Raw genomic sequence first — 24,749 nt, 5'->3', positions numbered from 1 at the left:
AACAATATTCTATTCCTGTTTCAGTTTCATAAAAACACATACAAATGAATAGATTCTGAAAGTCAGAAGAACTGATGTTTCTTCATTTCATGTTAAAGTAATTTTATTTACTAAAAAATCTAAATAGAGCCCTAAAACCCAGTTAAGGAAAAAAAAGATAAGCTAATTATTTTGGATAAGATAGCTTTTCACCAAGACAGCTGAAAATCTGTGGGTTTTAAAAAAGTCATTGTTTCTGAATGGAGGAAAGGTAAGTATGGGTTAAATGAATGGCCAGTAAGTAAGTTACAAAAAGAGTTCATAGCCTATACTAAATTCTATCTTAAATGAGCTGGTAAAATTATTTTACTGAATGACTATCAATTTTTGTCAACTTGTTTAAAATTCAGTTCCCCTCAGCTCATACCTTTATTTTTTTTAATTAATTTTATTTTATTTTTAAACTTTACAATATTGTATTAGCTCCACCAAACATCGAAATGAATCCGCCACAGGTACACCCGTGCCCCGCATCCTGAACCCCCCTCCCTCCCCCCTCCCCACACCCTCCCCCTGGGTCATCCCAGTGCACCAGCCCCAAGCATCCAGTATCCTGCATCGAACCTGGACTGGCGACACGTTTCATACATGATATTATACATGTTTCAATGCCATTCTCCCAAATCTCCCCACCCTCTCCCTCTCCCGCAGAGTCCATAAGACTGATCTATACATCAGTGTCTCTAATACTATTTTTTTTTTCCCATACTCCTTTTCAGGATCTGCCTAACTCAATTACCAGGAAAAGACAAGTAGACAAAACAAAGTTTGTGGTGAGCCAGACTTTTTTCCCATATGTGCACAGACCACGTGGTCTATGAACATGACAAACCCCACTTCCCGTTGGGGGGAGTCACACAGGTACCGGGTACTATGTATATGCGCTGCCAGGCACTCAAAGACACTGAACTCTCATCTTGAGGCAGAAACTAAGCACATTTGTGCAGGGAAATCCATGCCTCATGCCGCACTCCAGCCTGCTCTGGGTGTTCCTGGCCTTCACCTTCTCTGGTAGGGAGGCTTCCAAACATGGGTGCATTTGTTCAGGGTGAAAGGACTGCACACAGGCGCATGGTGCTTCACAGGGACTTGGGAGGAAAGGAGGGTTGGAGAAAAGCATACTTTTTATGATTTCAACTTGGGTTTTCTTTGGGTCCCAAATTAGTCTAATTCCTAAATTATTTTGTTCATTACTTCAGCTGGGTTTCCTGATTTTTCCCCCACAGGATCTGGTGTGGCACAGAAAGTTATTCAAGACCAGCCAGACACATCCAGTCAACTGGGACAGTCAGTCACCCTGAACTGTCGGTATGCAACAGCCTGGAGCTACATGTTTTGGTACAAGCTGCTTCCCAATGGAGAGATGATTTACCTTATTGGTCAGGTTTTTACTGGCCAGAATGCAAGGAATGGCCGCTACTCTGTAAACTTACAGAAAGCTAGTAAATCCATCAGCCTCACCATTTCAGACTTACAACTGGAAGATTCTGCAGAGTATTTCTGTGCTCTCTGGGAGCTCACAGTGTTTGAAGTAATGGGAATAGCTAAACAAAAACCCCAGAGTTTAATAAAAGAGAGCTTCCCTGCTGCAGAACTCCAGCTGAAATATGCACCTGCAGATCTCAGACCAGAAATGGTAGTTGTGTGGTTGCTTAATCTGTGGTCTGGAAGTTCCTTTTAAGTCACTTAGGAACAGATGTCCAGACTAACTTTCTAGTAATATGTTCTCAGTCTTGATTTTTTTAATTTTATATCAATCATACAGAACATGTGCAAAGTTGTCTAAATTTGAAAACTTTCCCTGTAATAATTTAATGTGGCAACGGCACCTAAAAAAATCTCACATCATAAATCTGGGTTTAATTTTCAGAAATTGTCATGAATATAATTTCCTTAATCTTTTCTTCTTAGGTTTTGTGTCAGTTAGGGTACAATCAGAAAAGTAGAACCACAGTGATACAGAATAAGAGACTCATTTTAAGGAATAGAACTCTCAGGCAATTGCTAGAGTTGGTGGAGGAGTTTATACAAAGCTGTTATCTTTGCATCTTGTGCTGAGCCTGAATTTACTTTAAATCAACTAGAGTGTCATTTGGAAAGGAAAGTTGGATATGGATAAAAGCATGGGAAAACTGGCATTTAAGGACATACTAGAACTCATGAGGATGACTGAAACCCACAAAAACACACTAAATACTTGTCTGTCTCTCACTTCCTTCAATCTCATGGTAATGGGTGACCTTCAGTAGAAGTGGATATTTATCATCATGCTACATGCACATTTGGCCCAAGACAGAGGGATGATGAGGAGAAGATCTGGTTGGAGGTTAAGGAGCTGTAAGTCAACAGTAAGATGAGCTAGCCGATCAGCAGCAACATGTGTGAGTTGCACAGTGACTGGAGCCCTGCACCAACCAGCAGGGCATAAAAAATGTGGCTACTTTATGACAACTACCTTCTAAACCTTGCACAATCTTTTTTATGGCCAACCCTAACCCAGAACAATACAGAGAAACAAATTCTGAATCATAGATTTCCAGCTAGTAGAGACACTACAAAGCTATTCCAGTACCTTCTATGTCAACTGGTCATCCATCTATACCTCTTTTAACAACACACTTTCAAATAAAGGAAACAGAAAAACTATGCTTCTTGTTCAGTTCAGTTCAGTTCAGTTCAGTCGCTCAGTCATGTCCAACTCTTTGCATCCCCATGAATTGCAGCACGCCAGGCCTCCCTGTCCATCACCAACTCCCGGAGTTCACTCAAACTCACGTCCATCGAATTGGTGATGCCATCCAGCCATCTCATCCTCTGTCGTCCCCTTCTCCTCCTGTCTCCAATCCCTCCCAGCATCAGAGTCTTTTCCAATGAGTCGACTCTTCGCATGAGGTGGCCAAAGTGCATCATTCCTTCTAAAGAACACCCAGGACTGATCTCCTTTAGAATGGACTGGTTGGATCTCCTTCTTGTTAATATGATGCAATTATTCCCCATTCGACCATAATCAACATAACCTTCTCCTGAAAAGAGTATACCCGGTTTGTGCATGCGTACTAAGTTGCTTCAGCCACATCCGACTCTTCATGACCCTATGTACTGTAGCCCACCAGGCTCCTCTGTCCATGGGATTCTCCAGGCAAGAATACTGGAGTGGGTTGCCACGCCCTCTTCAAGGATATCAAGTTCAATTATCCATTTTTGGGTGTTGTTCTTTCCTTTTATACTTCACCCATACTGTCCCATTGGATCCTGCATCTTAACTATTGAGATACAATCAGATACAAGATTAACTTGTATTTTGCACATCATGATTCCATAGGCAGGCAAGTGGGGGAGAGATTTTAAAATGGTTACTCTATGTATAAATATATTCATATCAAACTGAAAAGGAGATTGTCATAACTACTGTCAACTTAAAAAATATTCACAACCAGAAGTTGAGAGTTACATTTTATCTGGTGGGAATTTTTAGGACTTCAAGCCTGGGAGATAGCATCTCAAGTAAACCTGAAAGAACTGCTCCAAGGAGGTGAGCAGAGGAGCCAGGTTGTATAGAAGTTTTGCAACAAAGTGCAGGTAGTCAGAACATCAAAAGATTATTGTTAATTAAAGAAAAACGGATATCTCAAGTTAAGGATGGACTTCCCTGGTGGCTCAGACAGTCAAGAATCTGCTTGCGATGCAGGAGACCTGGGTTTGATCCCTGGGTTGGGAAGATTCCTTGGAGGAGGGCATAGCAATCCACTCCAGTATTCTTGCCCAGAGAATCCCCATGGACAGAGGAGCCTGGCAGTCTACAGTCCATGGGGTTGCAAAGAGTCAGACATGACTGAGCGACGAAGCACAAATTAAGGAGTCTAGCACACTTCTATGCATGGGGAGATGTAAGAGTCTGGGCTCACTGAGGTCATTCTTTTACTATTCTCCTCAGCTATCCTGGGGCCAGTATCTGTGTTTCTTACATCCTGAGCTCCTTTAGTCTCATGGTAGGGAGTGACTGCAGTTCTGATGGTTGTTAGATCACAGATATTCTTCTCCTTCCTGGGTGCCCTTAGGCTCAGGAGCTCACATTGGGCAGCAGTTGCTGATGACTGTGACATCCTTGTTTACTGATATGGCAGGAAATACTCCATTTCTCATTATTACAGTTTTTGTTACTGCAAATGACCGCATGATTGTTGGTAGTATTTATAACTACCTTTCCATTACCCATTCCATAACATTTTTGCTCATAACAAGCACCTTCACTCACTGCCACCTTGACTTCCTATAAAACAAGCTCCTTACACAGGAGCAATGCTATGTGGAAAGTCATCAAGGTGAATAAGACATTCTGCAAGCCCACCACTGTAGTTTTGACAGAAGCTCAAAGGGTATTGAAGGCAAATCCAAGGGTCTATTTAAGTGGAAATAATCTTGCCAATAAACAGGGAAAACTGATATACTGTATTCTGGGAAATATAGTTAAGAATGTGATATTTGGCAAATCTAATACAGTTATGTAAAGTTTAAAAATAAAATAAAATTAAAAAAAAAAAAAAAAGAATGATGCTTGATTTCATATCAGATGCAATAGAAGTCACCAAGGGAAAGCATTTTTAAAGTGTTAAAAGGAAGCAAACAAGTAATACTTTCAAACTAGCTTCTTATGAACATGAAAATGAATCCTTTATCGAAATCTTTCTATTTTTTTCCACTGAGAATCAGGCTGTAACACACTGCATGAATCAAGAGTGAAAGCTGAAGCTCTGCCAGCTGGTGTCCTGCTCACATATCTTATGATGCTTACACTGGCCTCTCTGCTCCCCTCCAGTGATCATGGGTTAAACTGCGAGGAAGCCTGTTGCAGTGAAAAGGAAAAAAGAGAAATGAGATTTTTTTCTTTCCCTTTCCTGGGACCAAAGAAGATAAAAAGAACAGTGAGCAGGCCTGAACATTCCTGAAGTGAAGTGAAAGTTGCTCAGTCATGTCCGACCCTTTGCAACCCCATGGACTATAGTCCATGGAATTTTCCAGGGCAGAATACTGGAGTGGGTAGCCTATCCCTTCTCCAGTGGATCTTCCCAACCCAGGGGGTGAACCGGGGTCTCCTGCATTGCAGATGGATTCTTTACCAACTGAGCTACCAGGGAAGCCCTGATAGAGATTCCCTGAGGTCTCAATAGGGAAGGGTGTGAACATTCCTAGTTGTTTTTGTTTTGTTTTGTTTTGCCTTAAGTGCTCCTAACTCTGCATATCTGTAAGTTTGCTTTACTGCTCCCTAACTCTGCAGGAGCTGCAATTCACACTGTCTCCTTTGTCTCTATGCTAAATACATCTCCTATCTAGTGTTTTCCCTTACAACACCCTTCCCTTTGTAGTTACATATCAGAAAGAAGGCTACAGAGCCACCTAACTGCCAGACTCAATTGCTGGGTTACAGATGCCAGGCTATGACTCTTTGAAACAATGCAAGAGGAAGAAATCAAGATCTTATTATCACCTTGACTCCTGACTGTGAGCCCTTGCCTTGTGGTTCAGATGGTAAAGAATCCACAGGTTTGATCCTTGGGTCAGGAAGATCCCCTGGAGAAGGGAATGGCAACCTACTCGAGTATTCTTAAAGCCACCTTTCTACTTCCTCCAAATTCTGTCTCTGTCCTTTTTATTTGGCTTCAGTGGGCAGAGAAAGCCAAGAATTTGGCCAGCAAAAGCATAATCACAATGGGAGCTGTCATTGCTGAACCATTCAGTAAACTTCCCTATGCAGAAATGGGGAGAAAGAAGATTCAACAAAACTGGCTGTTTTCTTTTTTTTCTTCTTCTTTTCCTGCCAGATGTGAAAGTGATTGACTTCAAATGACAAATACAGCACATGGCCTGATTATGGCTGCAGAGTAAGAGGCTACCTTAAAAAGAAAGCTTGGAATTGTTGTACAAGATGGATGTCTTTCTTCTCTGGCAAGTAAAATTGTATGTACTGCTCTGTCTTTTCTTGTAGTATAGAAATAGTTAGCTAAGTGGGAGCAAGAGTCAATAATGGGAAAAAATAAACAATTGCAGGAAACACTGCTTGGTATACTCATTCCAGTTTATATTATGGTACCCAATCTCTCAAAATAACACCCTAATGAATTAATTTCTCATTAATACTAATAAGAACATGATAGACATGGACACTTATGATAAACACATGAAATCTGCCAGGTAAACTACTACATATACATCAGAAAGTGCTCCCCTGGTGGCTGAGCTGGTAAAGAACCTGCCTGGAAATGCAGGAGCCACAAAAGATGCCGGTTTGATCCTTGGTTATGGAAGATCTCCTGGAGTTCAGTTCAGTTCAGTTCAGTCACTCAATCATGTCCGATTCTTTGTGACCCCATGAACTGCAGCACGCCAGGCTTCCCTGTCTATCACCAACTCCCGGACTTCACCCAAACCCACGTCCATCGAGTCCGTGATGCCATCCAACTATCTATCCTCTGTTGGCCCCTTCTCCTCCTGCCCTCAATCTTTCCCAGCATCAGGGTCTTTTCAAATGAGTCAGCTCTTTGCAAGAGGTAGCCAAAGTACTGGAGTTTCAGCTTCAACATCAGTCTTTCCAATGAACACCCAGGACTGACTTCCTTTAGGATGGATCTCCTTGCAGTCCAAGGGACTCTCAAGAGTCTTCTCCAACACCACAGTTCAAAAGTATCAATTCTTCGGCACTCAGCTTTCTTCATAGTCCAACTTTCATATCCATACATGACTACTGGAAAAACCATAGCCTTGACTAGATGGACCTTTGTTGGCAAAGTAATGTCTCTGCTTTTTAATATGCTGTCTAGGTTGGTCATAACTTGCCTTCCAAGGAGTAAGCGTCTTTTAATTTCATGGCTGCAATCACCATCTGCAGTGATTTTGGAGCCCCCAAAAATAAAGTCAGCCACTGCTTCCCCATCTATTTGACATAAAGTGAAGGGACCGGATGCCATGATCTTCATTTTCTGAATGTTGAGCTTTAAGCCAACTTTTTCACTATCTTTAGTTTTTCTTCACTTTCTGCCATAAGGGTGATGTCATCTGCATATCTGAGGTTATTGATATTTCTCCCAGCAATCTTGATTCCAGCTTGTGCTTCCTCCAGCCCAGCGTTTCTCATGATGTACTCTGCATACAAGTTAAATAAGCAGGGTGACAATATGCCCTGGAGTAGGAAATAGCAACTTGCTGCAGTATTCTTGCTGGAAAATCCCATGAACAGAAGAGCCTGGCAGACCATAGTCCATAGGTTGCAGAGTCAGTCATGAATGAGCACACATGCACTCATAAATATCCCCCAAAAAATTGACCTTTAAGTTGTAGATAGATTATTCTGCAATTTCAGATTCTGTCTCCCAACCCCATCCCCAAGATTTTGCACATTGCTGCAGTTGATTGAATATTTAAGTTAGGGAAGGTATTATGTTGGGTGATTTGAATGTTTGTTCTTACTTAATTCTTATTGGAACACTTCAAGGTTGGATCAATTCACCTTTAGGCAGGCAATGTTACAAAGTGCTTGAGACCGAAGACTTGGTTTGTATTTCTAGATCTACCACTCATTAGTTGAGTATCTTGGCAAAATGACTTAATGATTTTTGGCTTTAGTGTTCGCATATCTACAATGTTAGATATTGATAGAATATCAATATTGATAGAATCTACCGTGCAGAGTTCTCATGAGAAGTGAATGAGATAATAAGTGCCAGTGCTGAGTCCAGTGCCCAGCAGAAAGATACTGACTACTTACAAGAAAGGAAATTGAACTTGAAGGGGGTTCAATATTTTTCCTGGTGTTGCATAGTAAGTATCAGAGTGGAGCCTCCTCTCCATTAGAGCAGATGCCCTTTGTCACCCCAAGAGTAACTCTGTCTCAATACAGTATTGTATTGTGTTTATAGTACTTATTACTCTTTAAAATTATTTTTTCTAAAAAAAAAAACCCATTAATTTAATTTTTCTCTCTTCCTACTGAACTATAGGCATTTAATATCTCTTTACTACAGCATCCTCTAGACCTGAACCCTGCTTGGCACACAATATGAAACCCAGCAGGATTCTATAGGGTCTTTCTGAAACAGACTCCCAATACCCAAACTCTGTTGCTTCTTGTGCATAGAAAACCATTAGCCTCTCGGGCTTTCCCTGAATTCCAAAGAATAAACTTAATCAGAAAAATTGCAGAAGGAGAGGAAAACAGTCAAGCAAGACAAAATAATAATAGTTTCGCCATTAAGCAAAGCTAAGAAGAACTTTTTGTCTCTTTCCATTTGAAAGTTTTAAATTTTTAAATTGAAATTTTATATAAAAAATTTCTAACCAAAGTGTTTTTCCTCCCAGGGGTTGCCATACCAATCTCTCTCAAGTTGAATAGCAGCAGTCCAAAACAAGGGAACTGATTTCTGAAAGTCCTCAGAAACTTTCAGTTTCTCTTTGCTGAAAGATGGGGTCAGTTCTTCATGTAACTTAACAGGGGATGTCTGATCAAGCTTCTTCTTTGGCTTAAGTTTTTTCACAGACAAGGGCAGGCTGAGGACATGGGAGGCAAGGACCATAGAGCCCAGCTCCATTTCAGTATATTTAAATGAATCTTCAACTTTCTGCATCTCATAAAACATTCTGTTTTTACACTTGTAATTCACCTTCCCTCCCATAATAATAAAACAGGTATCTCTTTTACTTTGAAATTGTACCTCTTTGCCTAAACACTTCACCAACACCATTCTTTCTGGTTTCTATGGCACCTTAGGCCACTGATCATCCAAATTCTACAGTCTGATTTTTTAGGACTCATTTAAAATATTCAAGTTTTCTCATCTTAGAAAAAATATTTCACATTCCTCCAAACCCCATACATGCCTCTCCTGCAACCAATCTATCTTTTACTCCCTGCCTATTGTTTAAAAGCCCTGATCATATAACTGCTTACACTCTGTCACCTTTTTTCACTCCGTACACTTCTGTTTTTTCTCCCAATATTTTCTAAAATCTGTTTTCTTAAAAATCACCAATGATCTCTTTATTGTTAAATCTAAAAGACGTTTTTAACCTCCTTCATCTAGACAAGTAGCTCTCAAATTTTAATGTGCACAGGAATATTATTAAAATGCAGATTCTGACTTAAGAATTTTGGGTTAGGCCTGAGATTCTGAAGTCAGAGTAGCTCCCTGGTGATGTAAATGCTACCTACCTACAGACCACATTCGAGCAGCCACTCTCTGCACTGCTTGCCACTCTTTCTGGGGACCTTTGTGTTCTTGGCACACAGTACCCCAACCTTAAACTTTAACTTCTGAGAGATCCTTTGCAAGATCTCCTATTCTTCTTTACCCATCCCACATCAAGAGCATTCCTACTGCTTAGGCCCTCTTTTCCTCTCAAGCTGTATACTATTCTTTGAAAATTTCATCTGCTCATATTGCTTCAATTATCATGCAAGCAGTCTTAGTGGAGTGCACATAAGACTGTCTCTGGAGTTAGATCTAGATTCTAATCGCTACCCTGTCACTTAAAAATACTTCAATCCTGTGTAATTTAAATTCTTTGAAGCTAGGTTTGCCATCTGTAAAATGGAGGGTAAAAATGAGTAACCCAAGGTGTTGTTGTATTAAATAAGATATTTCTTATAAAGCTCAGACAGTAAAGAATCTGCCTACAATGCGGGAGACCTAGGTTCAATCCCTGGGTCAGGAACATACCTTGGAGAAGGGAATGGTAACCCACTCCAGTATTCTTGCTTGAAGAATCCCATGGACAGAGAAGCCTGGCAGGCTACAGGTCATGGGGTCACAAAGAGTCAAACACCACTGAGCAACTAACACTTTTAGCATTTCATTTTAAAATAAAGCTTAAACTTCAGTGCCCCTTACTTAAACATGTCATTTCCAAGATGCGTAGGGCCCTAGCCATATTTTATAAATGTTCCAAAATATAAGATATCTTAACGAGTTAAGATCCTTGCCAGTTAAACCCCAACTTCCCCTCTACTATAATTCTAGTCTGTCAGGAGGTGATGGAGTGAGCCGCAGGCTTATTTAGCATCTGCAAGAGTGAATTTGAATTAAGAATGCATATAATTTTGGCCTAGTGGAATTTATTTATGCAGCTCACAGTCACTTCAGTATATAAATGCTTGTCATCAAGGTCTCACAGGCTAAGCATCAGAGACAGATTTCAAACAAAAATCTATTTGACACTAATGCTAATTACCTTACATTACACTGTACTGCTGTTCCTTTGGTAATGATCCATTAACAAGTCTTTGTTTCCAAAAGGCATGATAGTCTATTGCCAGTATTTTTAGTGTTTTAAAAGCATGTAACACCTCCCTAACTGGTTCCAGTATGTTTTTATAGTTTCCTTGCACACTGTTGCATTCCAGTCTGTGGAATATCTGTGCATTCCACCCTATACATTGGAAGACGAGTTTGCTTATGTTCTTCCTTTGGTATGAAAATGGCCTCGTCTGACCATATTTATTATTGTTCATATTAACTTCTTACTGTCTGGTCACAATGTTTTACATTTATCAGAATAAAGTGAAGCTCATAGCATGCCAGTCCAATGAGGGCATTAACAACCATGGTAGGTAGATGATACCAGGGTTCCCCAGGTAGTGCAGTGGGGAAGAATCTGTCTGCTGATGCAAGAGATGTGGGTTTGATCCCAGGATTGGGAAGATCCTTTGGAGGAGGAAATGGCAACCCACTCCAGTATTCTTGCCTGGAAAATTCCATGGACGGAGAATCCTGGTGGGCTACAGTCCATGGGGTTGCAAAGAGTCTGAGGGACTGAGCACACACACACACACACACACATAAAAGAAATTTGCAGGTGTAATTAAAGTCTCTAATCAGTATGACCTTGAATGAATCAAAAGGAGATTGTCCGAGGTGGGCCTAATCTAATCAAGTGAGCTCTTTAAAAAAGAGCTTAAACTTTTCCTGCGATCAGAGACATCCTCCTTATCTTGAGGAAACAAGTTGCCATGAGCGCTACAGCCACAAGGAAATGAATTCTACCAGCAACCACTGACTCTGGAAGAGGACCCCATGCCCCAGACAGTCTTAGTTGCCTCCTTGACTGCAACCTTGTGAGTTCAGCTTAACTGTGTGCTGATTTCTGACTTACAGAACCTGTGATATAAACAGAAGTTGTTCCATCACAAAAGTTCTTGATAATTTGTCACTCATCAATAGGAAACTAACATAGAAAATAAACTCGTTAATTGGTGTGATCAGTTGATAGTATTTAGGATTTGTTATGACATAAGAAAATTTGGAATGTAATGAAATCTTGTAGCACATAGTACTGTGATAGACAGTTTCCAAATTTTGACCATAATCCTATAAATTTTCATCCATTTTCAAAATGCACTTTGAATTTTTTAATAAAGTAAATTTCAATCAATAATTATCTTTCTTTTCTCTGTATTAAAGTTTTTAAAAATTTATTGTCATATGAAGGAAAGTGTAAAAAGTATGAAGACAAAAAGCATAGAAACAAAAAGTATTATAGCAGTGTGTCATGGAAATAAGTACTTAAATATGACTCAGTTTTCTAGATTTATGCTGTCTGTGGAATTTGCTTTCTAAAATTTATAATTCACTATGATTTTATTTCTCATTCTAAACATTATTTTGTATTTAATTTTTATCCATACTGTTGTGCTGTTATAGAAAGTGCAATTTTGTAAGTTTCAGAGCCTACAAAACATAAATTCTGCTCTGTACATAATTATAATGCTTTAAAATTCAACCATACAAAGCCAGCAAGGGGGTGAACAAAAATTATGAATTTCTCTTTATTTCTCTATCTGACCCCTGGAAGGCACTGTTGTGAAAATTGGGAAAGATCAGAATAAGCTCAAAAAAATGTTCCTTTCTTACAATATAAAGAGATATCCTGACACCATTTTTTACACAATGACATGTAAAGCATCTCAGACACTAGAGACAGGAAGTTTTAAGACAGCCTCTCTTCCTAGCTCCCTCTACAGTCTCCATCAGAAGAAGAAATTGATATCACCTGTCATTCCTCCTCAACCGCAGAGCAACTTGGCCAGTCATGAGACTTCTGTCTGTGGGGAATCACCCAGAAAGCAGCTCACTGCCTCTTCACTGCTCCACCATGACCTTGGTGTTCACCTTGATGCTTGAGGCACTTCTGCTGCTGAGTGAGTACTGTTCCATTTTACTCTCTTGTCCACACACAGAACATTGTTCTGGTTTGACTTTGAATAGAGACTTTTGTTTAGCTGAGTTCACTGATTCAGTAATGGTTCAGGAGCCCAGTCAGTGACCAGCCGGATGGCCACATCACTGTCTCTGAAGGAGCCTCTCTGGAGCTGAGGTGCAACTACTCATTTTCTCTTCAACCTAATCTCTACTGGTATGTGCAGTACCCCAACCAAGGACTCCAGCTTCTCCTGAAGTACATGTCTGGAAACAATCTTGTTTCAGGCATCAAAGGTTTTGCATCTGAATTTAGGAAGAGTGAAACTTCCTTTCACCTGAGGAAAAAGCCCACTGAAGTAATTTGACCAAGTACTTCTATGCTCTGAGTGACATGGTGACTAGGACTGTAGGGGGAGCTATCTGCAAACCCCTGAGATCTGGTAGCTTAAGGAACTTACAGTTTCAGCCTGTGTTATTTTCAGGTAGTTGGCATGTTCTGTGAAGGCAAATAGTACAGAGAATATAGAGTATTGCAAATGTTTCATTCCTATGGGCATCTTAGATTTTTTCTTTTCTTTTTCGGTTTGCAAAGAAAGGATTTGTTTTCTCAAGTTCAGTGTTGTCAGTGGAGTTGACTGTTAGGTGGGGCTTCCTGTCACAGAGTGTCACCTGAGCGGGGTTTGTTGGGTGAGCTGATTGGTTGCAGGAGCAGGAACATTTCCAGACAAGAAGTGACACACCACTTATGTATGGGTTTAGCTGTGTATTTTAAGGTGAAAATTTCTCAGTAGCAAGTCAAGGCATCATGAAGAGGCTAGCGCGCACTGTGCTGGGGCTTTTGTTTGCCAGGGTTTGCTGTGAGTTGGGGCTGCCCTGCAGGGGAATCTGAAGAAATGAGCAGCTGCTGTACTGTTTAGGGAGGGAGTAGAAAGAGTTGACAAGTCCTGCACACTTCCCATCCATCTCAACATCTATGAGAGCTGGAGGGACACGTTCAGGGTTTTCTCAGAGTTACAGTGAGCCTCACCTGTGGCTCTCTGTCTCTTTCTCATCAGGTGTGAGAGGGGTGGATGTGGAACAGAGTCCCCCAGCCCTGACTCCACAGGAGGGAGCCAGCTCTACACTGTGGTGTAATTTCTCCACCTTGGCAGACAGTGTGCGGTGGTATCTTCAGAAGCCCGGGGGCCGCCTCATCCACCTCATTTACATTCCTTCAGGAACAAGGCAGGAAGGAAGATTAAATGCATCAACAGTCCCTGAAGAACGCTGCAGCTCACTGCACATTTCCTCTTTGCGGACCACAGACTCAGGCACTTACTTCTGTGCTGTGCAGCACTGTGCTCCCCGGGCACCTGCAGCCTGTACTCAAACCCTCCGAGGGGCTCAGCCCCTCCTCCAGCCACAGTCACACTGTGAGGCCACCACAGGGCATTTGCAGTGCTTCTTATTGGCCTTACAGATTTGAGACTTTGGTCTTTATCTTCCCCTCAATCTGTATCTTCTTCTGCGCTAGAGTCTCAAACTTGTAGCTAGGAAAGGTCTATTAATAGATAAGAAAGTGAACGTGGAAGGTGTTCAGTCGGGTCCGACTCTGCGACCCCATGGACCATAGAGCCCATGGAGTTCTCCAGGCCAGAATACTGAAGTGGGTAGCCTTTCCCTTCTCCAGGGGATCTTTTTAACCAGCTGAACCACAAGGGAAGCCGAAGAATACTGGAGTGGGTAGCCTATCCCTTCTCCAGCGGATCTTCCCGACCCACGAATGGAACCGAGGTCTCCTGCATTACAGGCGGATTCTTTACCAACTGACCTATGAGGGAAGCCCTATCAAAATAAATATTTAGCTACAATATGCTCTAGTCCAAAATGGGAAGAAGTGAAAGGAACTAAAAGAAGAGAAAAGTGACTCCAGGAAGATGTTATTCAGCTAAGTTGTCTGTCCCGAGAATGTCCATCCAAACCTGCCTCACCATGATGCATCCCAGCAGACAATTGCAGATACATGTCATCCTACTCCTGCAGCAGCGCAAACAAAAACACACATATGCTCAATGGTTAATATGAACTTGGTCATTTAATTAAAACACATTTATCCTCTTTCAATTCTGGATGCAAGAAGTCTGAAATCAGTTTCACTGGCTACAGTTAAGGTATTGGCAGGGTTGATTCCTTTCCTTACTGTGCATTACATAATTTTATTTTATAAGTATGGAAAAATACACATAATTTTTGTACCTCTTAATCTGCTTCACCTATTTCACTCCTACACCCACCCCTTTCTCCTCTAGTAACCGGTATTTTATTCCCTATATCTATGAGTCTGTTTCTGTTCTGTTAGTTTTGCATTTTAGAATCCATATATAAGTGAAAACATACAGTATTTGTCTTTCTCTGCCTGACTTATTTTGCTAAGTATAATACCCTCCAGGTTTTCCATGTTGTCTCATATAATGAGATTTTATCCTTTTTATGATTAAGTAATATTTCATTGTGTGTGTATATATATATATGTGTGTGTGTGTGTGTGTACACATATTCTCTATCTATTCATATGGATAAATACTGATTGCTTCCATATCTTGGTGATTAGAAATAATGCTTCTGTGAATATTAGGGTGCATATATATTTTCAAATTAGTGTTTTTGTTTTCTTCTGATAGATATCCAGGAATGGAATTGCTGAATGATATAGTATTTATATTTTTAATTTTTGAAAAACCTTTATGCTGTTTTGAATAGTGGCTGCACCAGTTTACTTTCCCAACAAGGGTGCCCAAAGGGTCCCTTTTCTTCATATCCTCAGCAACACTCATTACTTCTTGGCTTTTAGATGATAGTTTTCTGATTGGGGTGAGGTGAGATCTCATTGGGTTTTGATTTGCATTTACCTGATGATTAGAGATGTTGAATGTCTTTTCATGTGTCTGTTGCCCATCTGTATGTTTCTTTGGAAAAATGTTTATTTAGGTCCTCTGCCTTTTTAAAAATCAGATTATTTATGGTTTTCATATTGCATATAAATTTCTTTATATATTTTGGACATTAAGCCCTTATTGACTAATTATTTGCAAGTATCCTCTTCTGTTTGATAGGCTGTCTTTTTGCATTTTAATAGTTTTATTCCAATTTGGATGCCTTCTGTTTCTTTTTCCTATGTGACTGCTGTGACAAGGACTTCAAGTACTATGTTAAATGGAAATGGTGAGAGTAGGCATCCTTGTCTTGTTCCTCATCTTGGAGAAAAGCTTTCAGTTTTTACCATCAAATATGATATTAATTGTGTGTTTGTTGTAAATGGCCTGTATTATTTTGAGATGTATTCCCATTATAGCAAGTTTATTAAGAGTTTTAAACATGAATGGATGCTGAGTTTTGTCAAATACTTTTTCTTTGTCTGTTGAGATAATTATATAAGTTTTTATCCTTCATGCTATTAATGTATATCATGTTGATTGATTTGCAAATACTGAACCATCCTTGTACACCTAGACTATATCCCGCTTGGCCATGATATATCATTCTTTAATAAATTGTTGAATTAAGTTTCCTAACTTAATTCAGTTCTAAAGGAAGTTAGTCTTGAATATTCGTTGGAAGGACTAATGCTGAAGCTGAAACTCCAATACTTGGGCCACCTGATGCAAAGAAACTGATTCATTGATAAAGACCCTGATGCTGGGAAAGATTAAGGGCAGGAAAAAAATGGGACAACAGAGGATGAGATCATTGGATGGCATCACTGACTTTATGATCATGAGTTTGAGCAAGCTCCAGAAGCTGGTGATGGACAGAGAAGCCTGGCGTCCTTCAGTCCATGGGGTCACAAAGAGTTGGGCATGGCTGAGCAGCTGAACTGACTGAATTGAAGTTTGTTAATATTTTGTTGAGGATTTTTTTATCGATGTTCATTCAAGAAATTGACTTTTTTGGTAGTTTTATTGTCTGGTTTTGGCATCAGGGTAATGAAGGCTTCATTGAATGAGTTTGGTAATATTTCGTCACCTTCAATTTTACGGAAAATTTGAGAAGGATGGGACCTAACTATTCTTTAAATGTTTGGAGAATTACCCTGTGAAGCCATGGAGTCCTCTACATCAGGAATCAACAAAATATGGCCCATGAATCAGTGCATTCAGCCATTTACTTTGTAAATAAATTTTGTTGGAACATTAGAAAGCTTATTTATTTATGTATTATCCATAACTTATTTCATGAAACAATGGCAGAGTTCAGTAGCTGCAACAGAATGAATGGCCTACAAAGACAAAAATGTTTACTATTCTACCCTTTATTGAAGAAGTTTGTAATCCCCTCTTCTACATCATTAGTCATCATGGAAATGCCACAGTGAGATCTCTATACACCCATTAATGGCAACCCACTCCAGTATTCTTGCCTAGAGAATTCAGTGGACAGAGAAGCCTAGTAGGCTGCTGTCCATGGGGTTTCACAGAGTCGAACACAACTGAAGTGACTAGCATGCATGGCATTGGAGAAGGAAACGGCAACCCACTCCAGTGTTCTTGCCTGGAGAATCCCAGGGACAAGGGAGCCTGGTGGGCTGCCATCTATGGGGTCGCACAGAGTTGGACATGACTGAAGCAACTTAGCAGCAGCAGCAGCATACACCCATTATTTTGGCTAAAAATAAAAAGACAACTATATCAAGTATTGTTAATGATACAGAATAATTGTCAGATTTAGAATCTATTTAGAGACATATTCTCTTCAGCATGCAGCAATCTCTTTGATCTGATGTTGATCTTATGGGAGGAGAGACAGCCCCATACAGTGACTCGGCTTGAGGGCACAGTTTCTGCCTTTGAAGGGATCCCAGGACAGGTGAGGCCCTATCATGAGTATTTCAAGAGCCCTGCCTCCTCCTGGTGTGTCCAGCACCCAGACCAAGGCTTCCAGACCCTCATGAGACATGTCTCCATATGGAACAGAGAATGTTTCACAGGGGACCTCAACAAGGGCAGAGATTTACTATCTGAAGAAATCCTTGACACAAGAAAAAGACTTAGCCACATATTTCAGTGTTCTGATAGATGCTCTAATATATATATATATATATTATATATATAACTATTTTTGATTATATATATATAATCAAAAATAGTTAAAGAAGAAATAGAAAAGCTAAATGCGTATATAATCATTAAAGTAATTTGACAATTAGAAATATAAATTTGTAGAGAATTCCTAACAGATGGGAAGTTCTGAACCTGCAAGCATGCCCCACTACATAATTAAAAATCGAATGCATAGTAAAATGTATAGGAAACCATGTAACCAGAAAACATTAGAAATCAAGTTTATGTAGGGGACTTCTACAAATAAACAAGAAAAACATTAAAAATGAAAAGAGATAATAAAGATTTGCATAAAGGCAATTTAAAGAAGAAATAGACATGTGAACATATAAAACATCAACTTCTGCAGTAATCAGAGGAAATTAAATTAAAGCAAATTACTATCTCATTTCTGTCAGATAACCAGAAATGTGAAAATCTGATAGCATTAAGTTTTGACCCAAATACAGGGAGAAGACTATTACATTTCTCCAGATGGAGAAAAGCAACCACAGAGAGAACCTTTATTTAACAACTTCAGAGAAAAATTGCCTGAACTATTTAATAAAGAAGAAAACGTATACATTCAAAAGTCAAGCAATTCCAATTCCTGTTATCTACATTCAAGTAATTCCAACATTTGAACAAGGAGGCATTTACAAAGATAGTCACACCAACCCTGTAAGCAGAAGTATAACCATTCAAGTACAGAATGAATGAATAATGAATTACATATGAAGTCAAAATACATGAAGTATTACAAGCAAATAAACAGTTCTCTGTATTATTTTCTTAGATAACTCTTACAAAAGCAAAATGCTGAGTATAAAAAGCATCAGAATGATATATGCTGCATGATGCTACTTATGACAAATTTCAGAATATAATCACAATATAATATACTGTTTTGTGATACATAGCTATAACAGTAAAATAATAATAAAAAAAAATTTTTTTAATTAAGAAAAGAAAAAAAAAAGAAAAGACATACATGGAATCTTCCCAATAGTAGTTATTACTTTAAAAATAGGAATAGTACTAGGAGTTACTCTTTAGTTTTGTCTGTAACGTTTGGAGAGAGCTATTGAAAATATAGCAAAATTAAATATCTGTTTACCATCATTGCCAGGGGAAAATGTGTCAGCACATAATTTTGTGTACTGTTCCATGTAAGAATTATTTAGTATTTTTTTTAATTTCAAAATTGGATGGTAGCAAACACAGCTTTTACTAGTCCAATTAATTCATAGAAGAAATAAGATAACTCCTGTTACCTAACTTTGACAGATGTACATTTAATAGGCCATAAAATGCCAATAAAATGCCAGAGAAAAAACTTTTAACTTGTTTAAGCACTAGAAATTATTCATCGGAAAGTAAACAGCACAGAGACTTCCTACCACAGTTAAAATATAAACTTTTTGAGTACAAAAAAAGAGAAAGTGAAAAGAAATTCAGATCATCTGGCTTAGCGGTGGGAGACATGCTCCCAAGATGTTAGTCTATGTTGTAACTAATACACAAATTCAACAAAGTTGCAGGATACAAAATTAATCTGCATTCCAATGATGAACTATCTGGAAGAGATATTAAGATAACAAATCTTTTTGCATCACACCAGAAAGAAAATACCTAAGAATAACTTTAAGCAAAGAAGTATAGATTTGTATATTGAAATCTGTAAGACATTGATTATAGAAATTGAAGACAAAAATTAATGGGAAGATATTTTGTTCTTACAGACCGAAAAAATTCAACTGTTAAAATATCCATACTACCCAAATCATTCTACAGATTCAATGAAACCTCTATCAAAATTCAATGACATTTTTCATGGAGATAGAATAAACAAACCCTAAGATTTGTATGAGAGACAATAGACTACCAATAGCCAAAGTGAACTAGAGAAAGATCAAAACTGAAGGCATCACATGACCTTATCTCAAACTACATTACAAAATTATAGTAATAAAAACAGTGTGCGTGTGGGGGGGGGGTTGGCATTAAACAAAGACACAGCAGCCTCTATGGCAAACAGTATGGAGGTTCCTCAAAAAATTAAAATTAGCCCTACTATGATATTCAGCATTTCCACCTCTGAGTATTCATCTGAAGAAAATGAAGTCACTATCTCAAAAAGATATCTGTAGCCCTCATTTATTGCCGTTCATCTACAACAGCTGAGACATGGAAACAACCCAAGTGTCCTTTGACAGATGAATGGATAAAAAAAACATGATAAAAAAAAGAATTTTTTTCATAGATTTACAACAACATGAATGAATCTTGAGGGCATAATACTAAGTGAAATAATCAGGCAGACAAAGTCAAATACTGTATGAAATCATTTGTATGTGGACTCTAAGACACAGGTGCAGGAACACACACACACAGACATATAGACACACAGACACACACACACCCAGACCTCACAGATACAGAGAATAGATTGGGGGTGTAGGGTGTGGAATAGGTGACTATGTTCAAAAGACAGAAACATCTAGTTATAAGAGAAATAGGTCCTGAGGATGCAATATACAGCATGATGACTATAAAAAAATTTTTTTTAATGGTGTCAGTGTGTAAACCCTCTTGGCTCTCAAATATATATATATATATATATATATATTTTTTTTTAGTTAAAAAAATTGGCTGCTCTGGGTCTTTGCTGCTGCACACAGGCTTTCTCTAGGTGCACTAAGCGGGGGCTGCTCTTGGTTGCAGTGCACAGGCTTACTGTCCTGCCTTCTCTTGTTGTGAAGCACAGGCTCTAGGAGCACAGGCTTCAGTAGTTGCAGCATGCAGGGTCCAGGGCACGTGGGCTTCAGTAGTGGTGGCACACAGGCTCAGTAGTTGTGGCTCTTGGGCTCTAGAGCAAACCTCCATAGTTGTGGTGCCCGGGCTCAGTGGCTCCAGGGCATGTGGAACCTTCCCAGACCAGGGATTGAACCCATGTCCCCTGCATTGGCAGGTGAACTCCCATCCACTGTACCACCAGGGAAATCCTCTCGAAGTTTGTTTTGCTTTTTTTTTCTAGTAGTTTGAACAGTTGAATAACAAGTTTGGAATAGGATGTATAACTACTGGACTGGAGTATCTTTCATTGGACCGTAATATGCAAAACTCAAAATAGGATGTAGTACCCAGATTGGAATGCAAGGTGAGCTTCAGAAGACAGTCACCAGAGATGTAAGAGGAAGAACTAGGGAAGATCTGGGAACCTCAGTAGTAATTCTATGCCCTCTTTTGCTATGTGATTTTGGGGATTCCTATGAAGGAACCACGGATAATCCAAGGACAATCTATTATAAAATAACTCAGTTAGGTCTTCCCTGGAGGTTCAGTGGTAAAGAATCTGCTGCCAAATCAGGAGACTTTGGTTCAACCCCTGATACAGGAAGACCCCACATGTCATGAAGCAGCTGATCCTGTGCACCACAACTATTGAGTCTGTGCTCTAGAGCCTGTGCTCCACAGTAAGAGAAGCCACCGCAATGAGAAGTGCAACGACAGAGTACCTCCTCTCCCTGCAGCTAGAGAACAGCCTGTGTAGTAATGAAGACCCAAACACTCTAAATTAATAAAAATAAACAAATAAATAACATTATAAAAAGAATAAGTTATTCTTATTGTGTTTGTTTTTTTTTTTTTTTTTTTTTGTGGTGTTGAAACAAAAATAAATCACAAGGGAAGGCAGAACAATGTTTAGGACAGTCTAAATCTTCCAACCTGAGTGTCAACACATTCAGACTTGATCCAGCCAGAAGCTACATTTTTCAGACTCAGAGTCTGTAATGCAGCTGAGGGAACATTCACCATTACTGTCAGGAGCTCAGAGCAAGGCCATATCAACAAAGGGGAAAAACTGCCTTCATGCTCTCCCTGTGTTGTTGTGGACATTTGTGGTATCCTCTGCTGCTGCTGCTGCTAAGTCGCTCCAGTCATGTCTGACTCTGTGCGACCCCATAGACAGCAGCCCACCAGGCTCCCCCATCCTTGGGATTCTCCAGGCAAGAACACTGGAGTGGGTTGCCATTTCCTTCTCCAATGCATGAAAGTGAAAAGTGAAAGGGAAGTCGCTCAGTCGTGCCCGACTCTTAGCGACCCCATGGACTGTAGCCCACCAGGCTCCTCCATCCATGGGATTTTCCAGGCAAGAGTACTAGAGTGGGGTGCCATTGCCTTCCTCTACTTAGTTACAAATAATTGGAAACCAGGACATCTGCTGCCTGCCAGCACCCAGAGGTGAAATGGAACAGAGGAGTAGATGTCTCAACTAAATATAAACTCTCCTCCCTGCATCACTCATTAATGTGCTACTTCGACTTTAAAATCTAAGAACTGGCACTATTTTAGATCTTTCTGTACTTTCTTTTCTACTTGTATATTTGCCTTTGGTTCTTTTATATTAATTCATCTATTAAAACAATGAAATCAAATGAAAGATTGGCAATGACATACTACATGATTATGTACAGTATACAAAACTTCAGTCACCAAATAGCTTGGTGTCAACGTTTACTAAGTGTTACAGATGCCATATTTTGTAAGAGCGCACTGTAGCCTTGTGGCACAGAAAAAGTCAGCATGAAAAAAAAAAAAAAAGAAAAGAAAAAGTCAGCATGCTTAGCTTGACTTTACAGAGAAAAACAAAGAACCACTAAGAAGAGAAACTGAACACTTTGGGGTAAAAACTATGACATGAGGATAATGTAAGGACACCTGATCTAATAAATACAATTCTACTTGTAAAGGCAGCAGGATTGAATATACTGATGCTCTTCAAAGTCTACTAAGTAAAACTCAATGTCAGATTTCAAAGATTAATATATTTTCCTGCTAAGCATTTCATAAAAAAAACACATACAACTGAGTAGATTCTGAAAGCCAGGAGTGATTTTTTATCATTTGATATTGAAGTCACTTTATTTATTGAAAAATATAAACAAAGACCTAGAACCAAGTGAGAAAGTAAAAAGATACATTAATTATTTTGGAAAAGACTGCCTTTTGTCAAGAAAGGTAAAGGGCTTCCCAGGTTGAGCTAGTTGTAAAGAACCCAGCTGGCCATTCAGGAGACATGAGATGCTGGTTCAATCCCTGGGTGAGGAAGATTCCCTGGAGGAGAGCATGGAAACCCACTCCAGTATTCTTGGCCCTTCCCAGGTGGTGCTAGTGTTAAAGAACCCATCTGCCAGTGCAAGAGATGAGGGTTTGATCCCTGTGTTGGGAACCCACTCCAGTATTCTTCCCTGCAGAATCCCCATGGACAGAGGAGCCTGGCAGGTTACAGTCCATGGGGTTGGAAAGAGTTGCACATGACTGAAGCAACAGCACAGCACACACATAAGAAAGTTAAAGATCTGTGAGTTTGTTTCATTGGGGGTTTTTTTAGAGTCATTAAATTCTGGATAAAGAAATATAGTGAAGGGAAAGTGAAGTCGCTCAGTTGTGTCTGACCCTCAGTGACCCCATGGACTGCAGCCTTCCAGGCTCCTTCATCCATGGGATTTTCCAGGCAAGAGTACTGGAGTGAAGCATAGGCTAAATGACCAGAATGACCAGTAAGTAGATTACAGGAAGGATTCATAGTGTATACTAATATGTTTTGAATGGGCTAGCAAAATTATTATCACTGTTTGTCAACTTATTTAGTCTTCTGTTTCTCTCAGCTCAAACCCTTAACATGTATGTGTGTTAGTCACTCAGTCGTGTCCAACTCTTTGGGACCCCATAGACTGTAGCCACCAGACTCCTCTATCCATGGAATTCTCCAAGCAAGAACACTGGAGTGGGTTGCCATTCCCTTCTCCAGGGGATCTTCTTAACTCAGGGATCAAACCAGGGTCTCTTGAATTGCAGGTATATTCTTTACCAGCTGAGCCATCAGGGAAGCCCTCACACATATTACTAACTGCTTTTTCCATGATGCTTTCAAGATCTACCTAACATAATAATCAGGGAAAGAAAAGCAGAAAATTAAACATCTGTGAGCCAAAAGTTTTTCCCATCTGTGAAAAAGACCATGTGACCCATGAACGTGACAGACCCCACTTCCTGTTTGAAGGAGTCACACAGGAACAGGTACTATGTATATGTGCTTCCAGGCACACAGAGACACTGAACTCTCAGCTTGAGGCAGAACTGAGCACATTTGTGCAGGGGAATCCATGCCTCATGCCACTCTCCAGGCTGCTCTGGGCGTTCCTGGCCGTCACCTTCTCTAGTAGGGATGCTTCCAAGCCTGGGTGTGAGAGTTCAGGGTGAAAGGGCTGCACACGGACACGTGGAGCTTCACAGGGACTTGGGGAGGAAAGGAGGGTTGGAGAAAAAGAAGCATTTTATAATTTCAATTTGGTTTGTCTCTGGGTCCTAAATTAATCTAAATCCCGCACTATTTTATTTACTACTTCATCTTTGTTTTCTGTTTTTTTTTTGGGGGGGGGTTTGTTTGTTTGTTTTTTTCCCTATAGGATCCAGTGTCGCCCAGCAAATAACTCAAGTCCAGACAGCCGTACCCAGTCAAGTGGGGCAGACAGTCACCCTGAATTGTCAATATGAAGTAAGTTGGACCACGGAATACTACAACATTTTTTGGTATAAACAGCTTCCCAGGGGAGAGATGACTTTCCTTATTCGTCAGTATTCAGAAGACGATAATGCAAGGAACGGCCGCTACTCTGTAAACTTCCAGAAAGCAGATAAATCCATCAGCCTCATCATTTCAGCCTTACAGCTCAAAGACTCTGCAAAGTACTTCTGTGCTTTCTGGGAGCTCACAGTGCTTGAAGCAATGGGAAAAGCTGAACAAAAGCCCCAGAACTTAATAAGAGAGAGCCCCACTGCTTCAGGACCTCAGTTGAAGTGCACACCTGCACATCCCAGAAGAGAGATGGTAGTCCTGTGGTTGCTTCATCTGTGGTCTGGATCAGAGGGAGGATTTAATTCTAAATAAAAGCTCCTTCTAGGTGGATCACCAGGCTACAGCTGGAACCAGGTGGGCCTGCCCCACAGGAACTGGAGCCTGAAGAGGACAGGGAATCACTGTGGTTACTGCCTCCCTTTGGTCCCCCAGTTTCCCACCACTGCTTTGGGTCCCCCATTTGAGCAGGAGGCTGGTAGATGCTGGAACTGGAAAAGCACATCTTATCTCCTGCAACTCCTTTCTGGTGGATCCACTTCACAGCTCTTTTCTCCCCTTTCACTAAGGGTTTCCTTTGATTGCCCAGGTTGATACAGACTTTCAGCTCTTGCTAGTATCTTGATGCTTCCCATCTCTTATTTGTTTTCCTTAACCCTGCCTGCAAATCTATAAATATTTCCTTCATTAAGCTTTGTAGTTAAATCTTCAAGTAAATCAAAGATCTTTCTATGTTATTTGGAAGCAGGTGTCCATCACATCATGGGAAATAGATAGGGAAACAGTGGAAACAGTGTCAGACTTTATTTT

At 40.0% G+C, this 24,749-nt stretch overlaps 3 gene segments (V, D, J or C); all 3 read left to right on the top strand.

Moving 5' to 3' along the window:
- Positions 1 to 1,001: 1,001 nt before the first annotated feature.
- On the top strand, positions 1,002 to 1,720 carry LOC129620754 (T cell receptor delta variable 1-like). The segment is given in 2 exon segments: positions 1,002 to 1,050; positions 1,266 to 1,720. Coding segments are annotated over 2 exon segments (504 nt in total).
- An 11,309-nt stretch (positions 1,721 to 13,029) lies between these two features.
- Positions 13,030 to 13,689, top strand: LOC129620753 (T cell receptor alpha variable 22-like). The segment is given in 2 exon segments: positions 13,030 to 13,081; positions 13,280 to 13,689. Coding segments are annotated over 2 exon segments (462 nt in total).
- Positions 13,690 to 23,476: 9,787 nt separating this feature from the next.
- On the top strand, positions 23,477 to 24,311 carry LOC129620440 (T cell receptor delta variable 1-like). The segment is given in 2 exon segments: positions 23,477 to 23,525; positions 23,773 to 24,311. Coding segments are annotated over 2 exon segments (531 nt in total).
- The last annotated feature ends 438 nt before the right edge of the window (positions 24,312 to 24,749 follow it).

This window comes from Bubalus kerabau, chromosome 10 (assembly GCF_029407905.1).
Source record: "Bubalus kerabau isolate K-KA32 ecotype Philippines breed swamp buffalo chromosome 10, PCC_UOA_SB_1v2, whole genome shotgun sequence".
NCBI classification, from domain to species: domain Eukaryota; kingdom Metazoa; phylum Chordata; class Mammalia; order Artiodactyla; family Bovidae; genus Bubalus; species Bubalus kerabau.
Note: the sequence above shows the minus strand (reverse complement) of the source record. Positions and strands in the feature narration are given on the sequence as shown.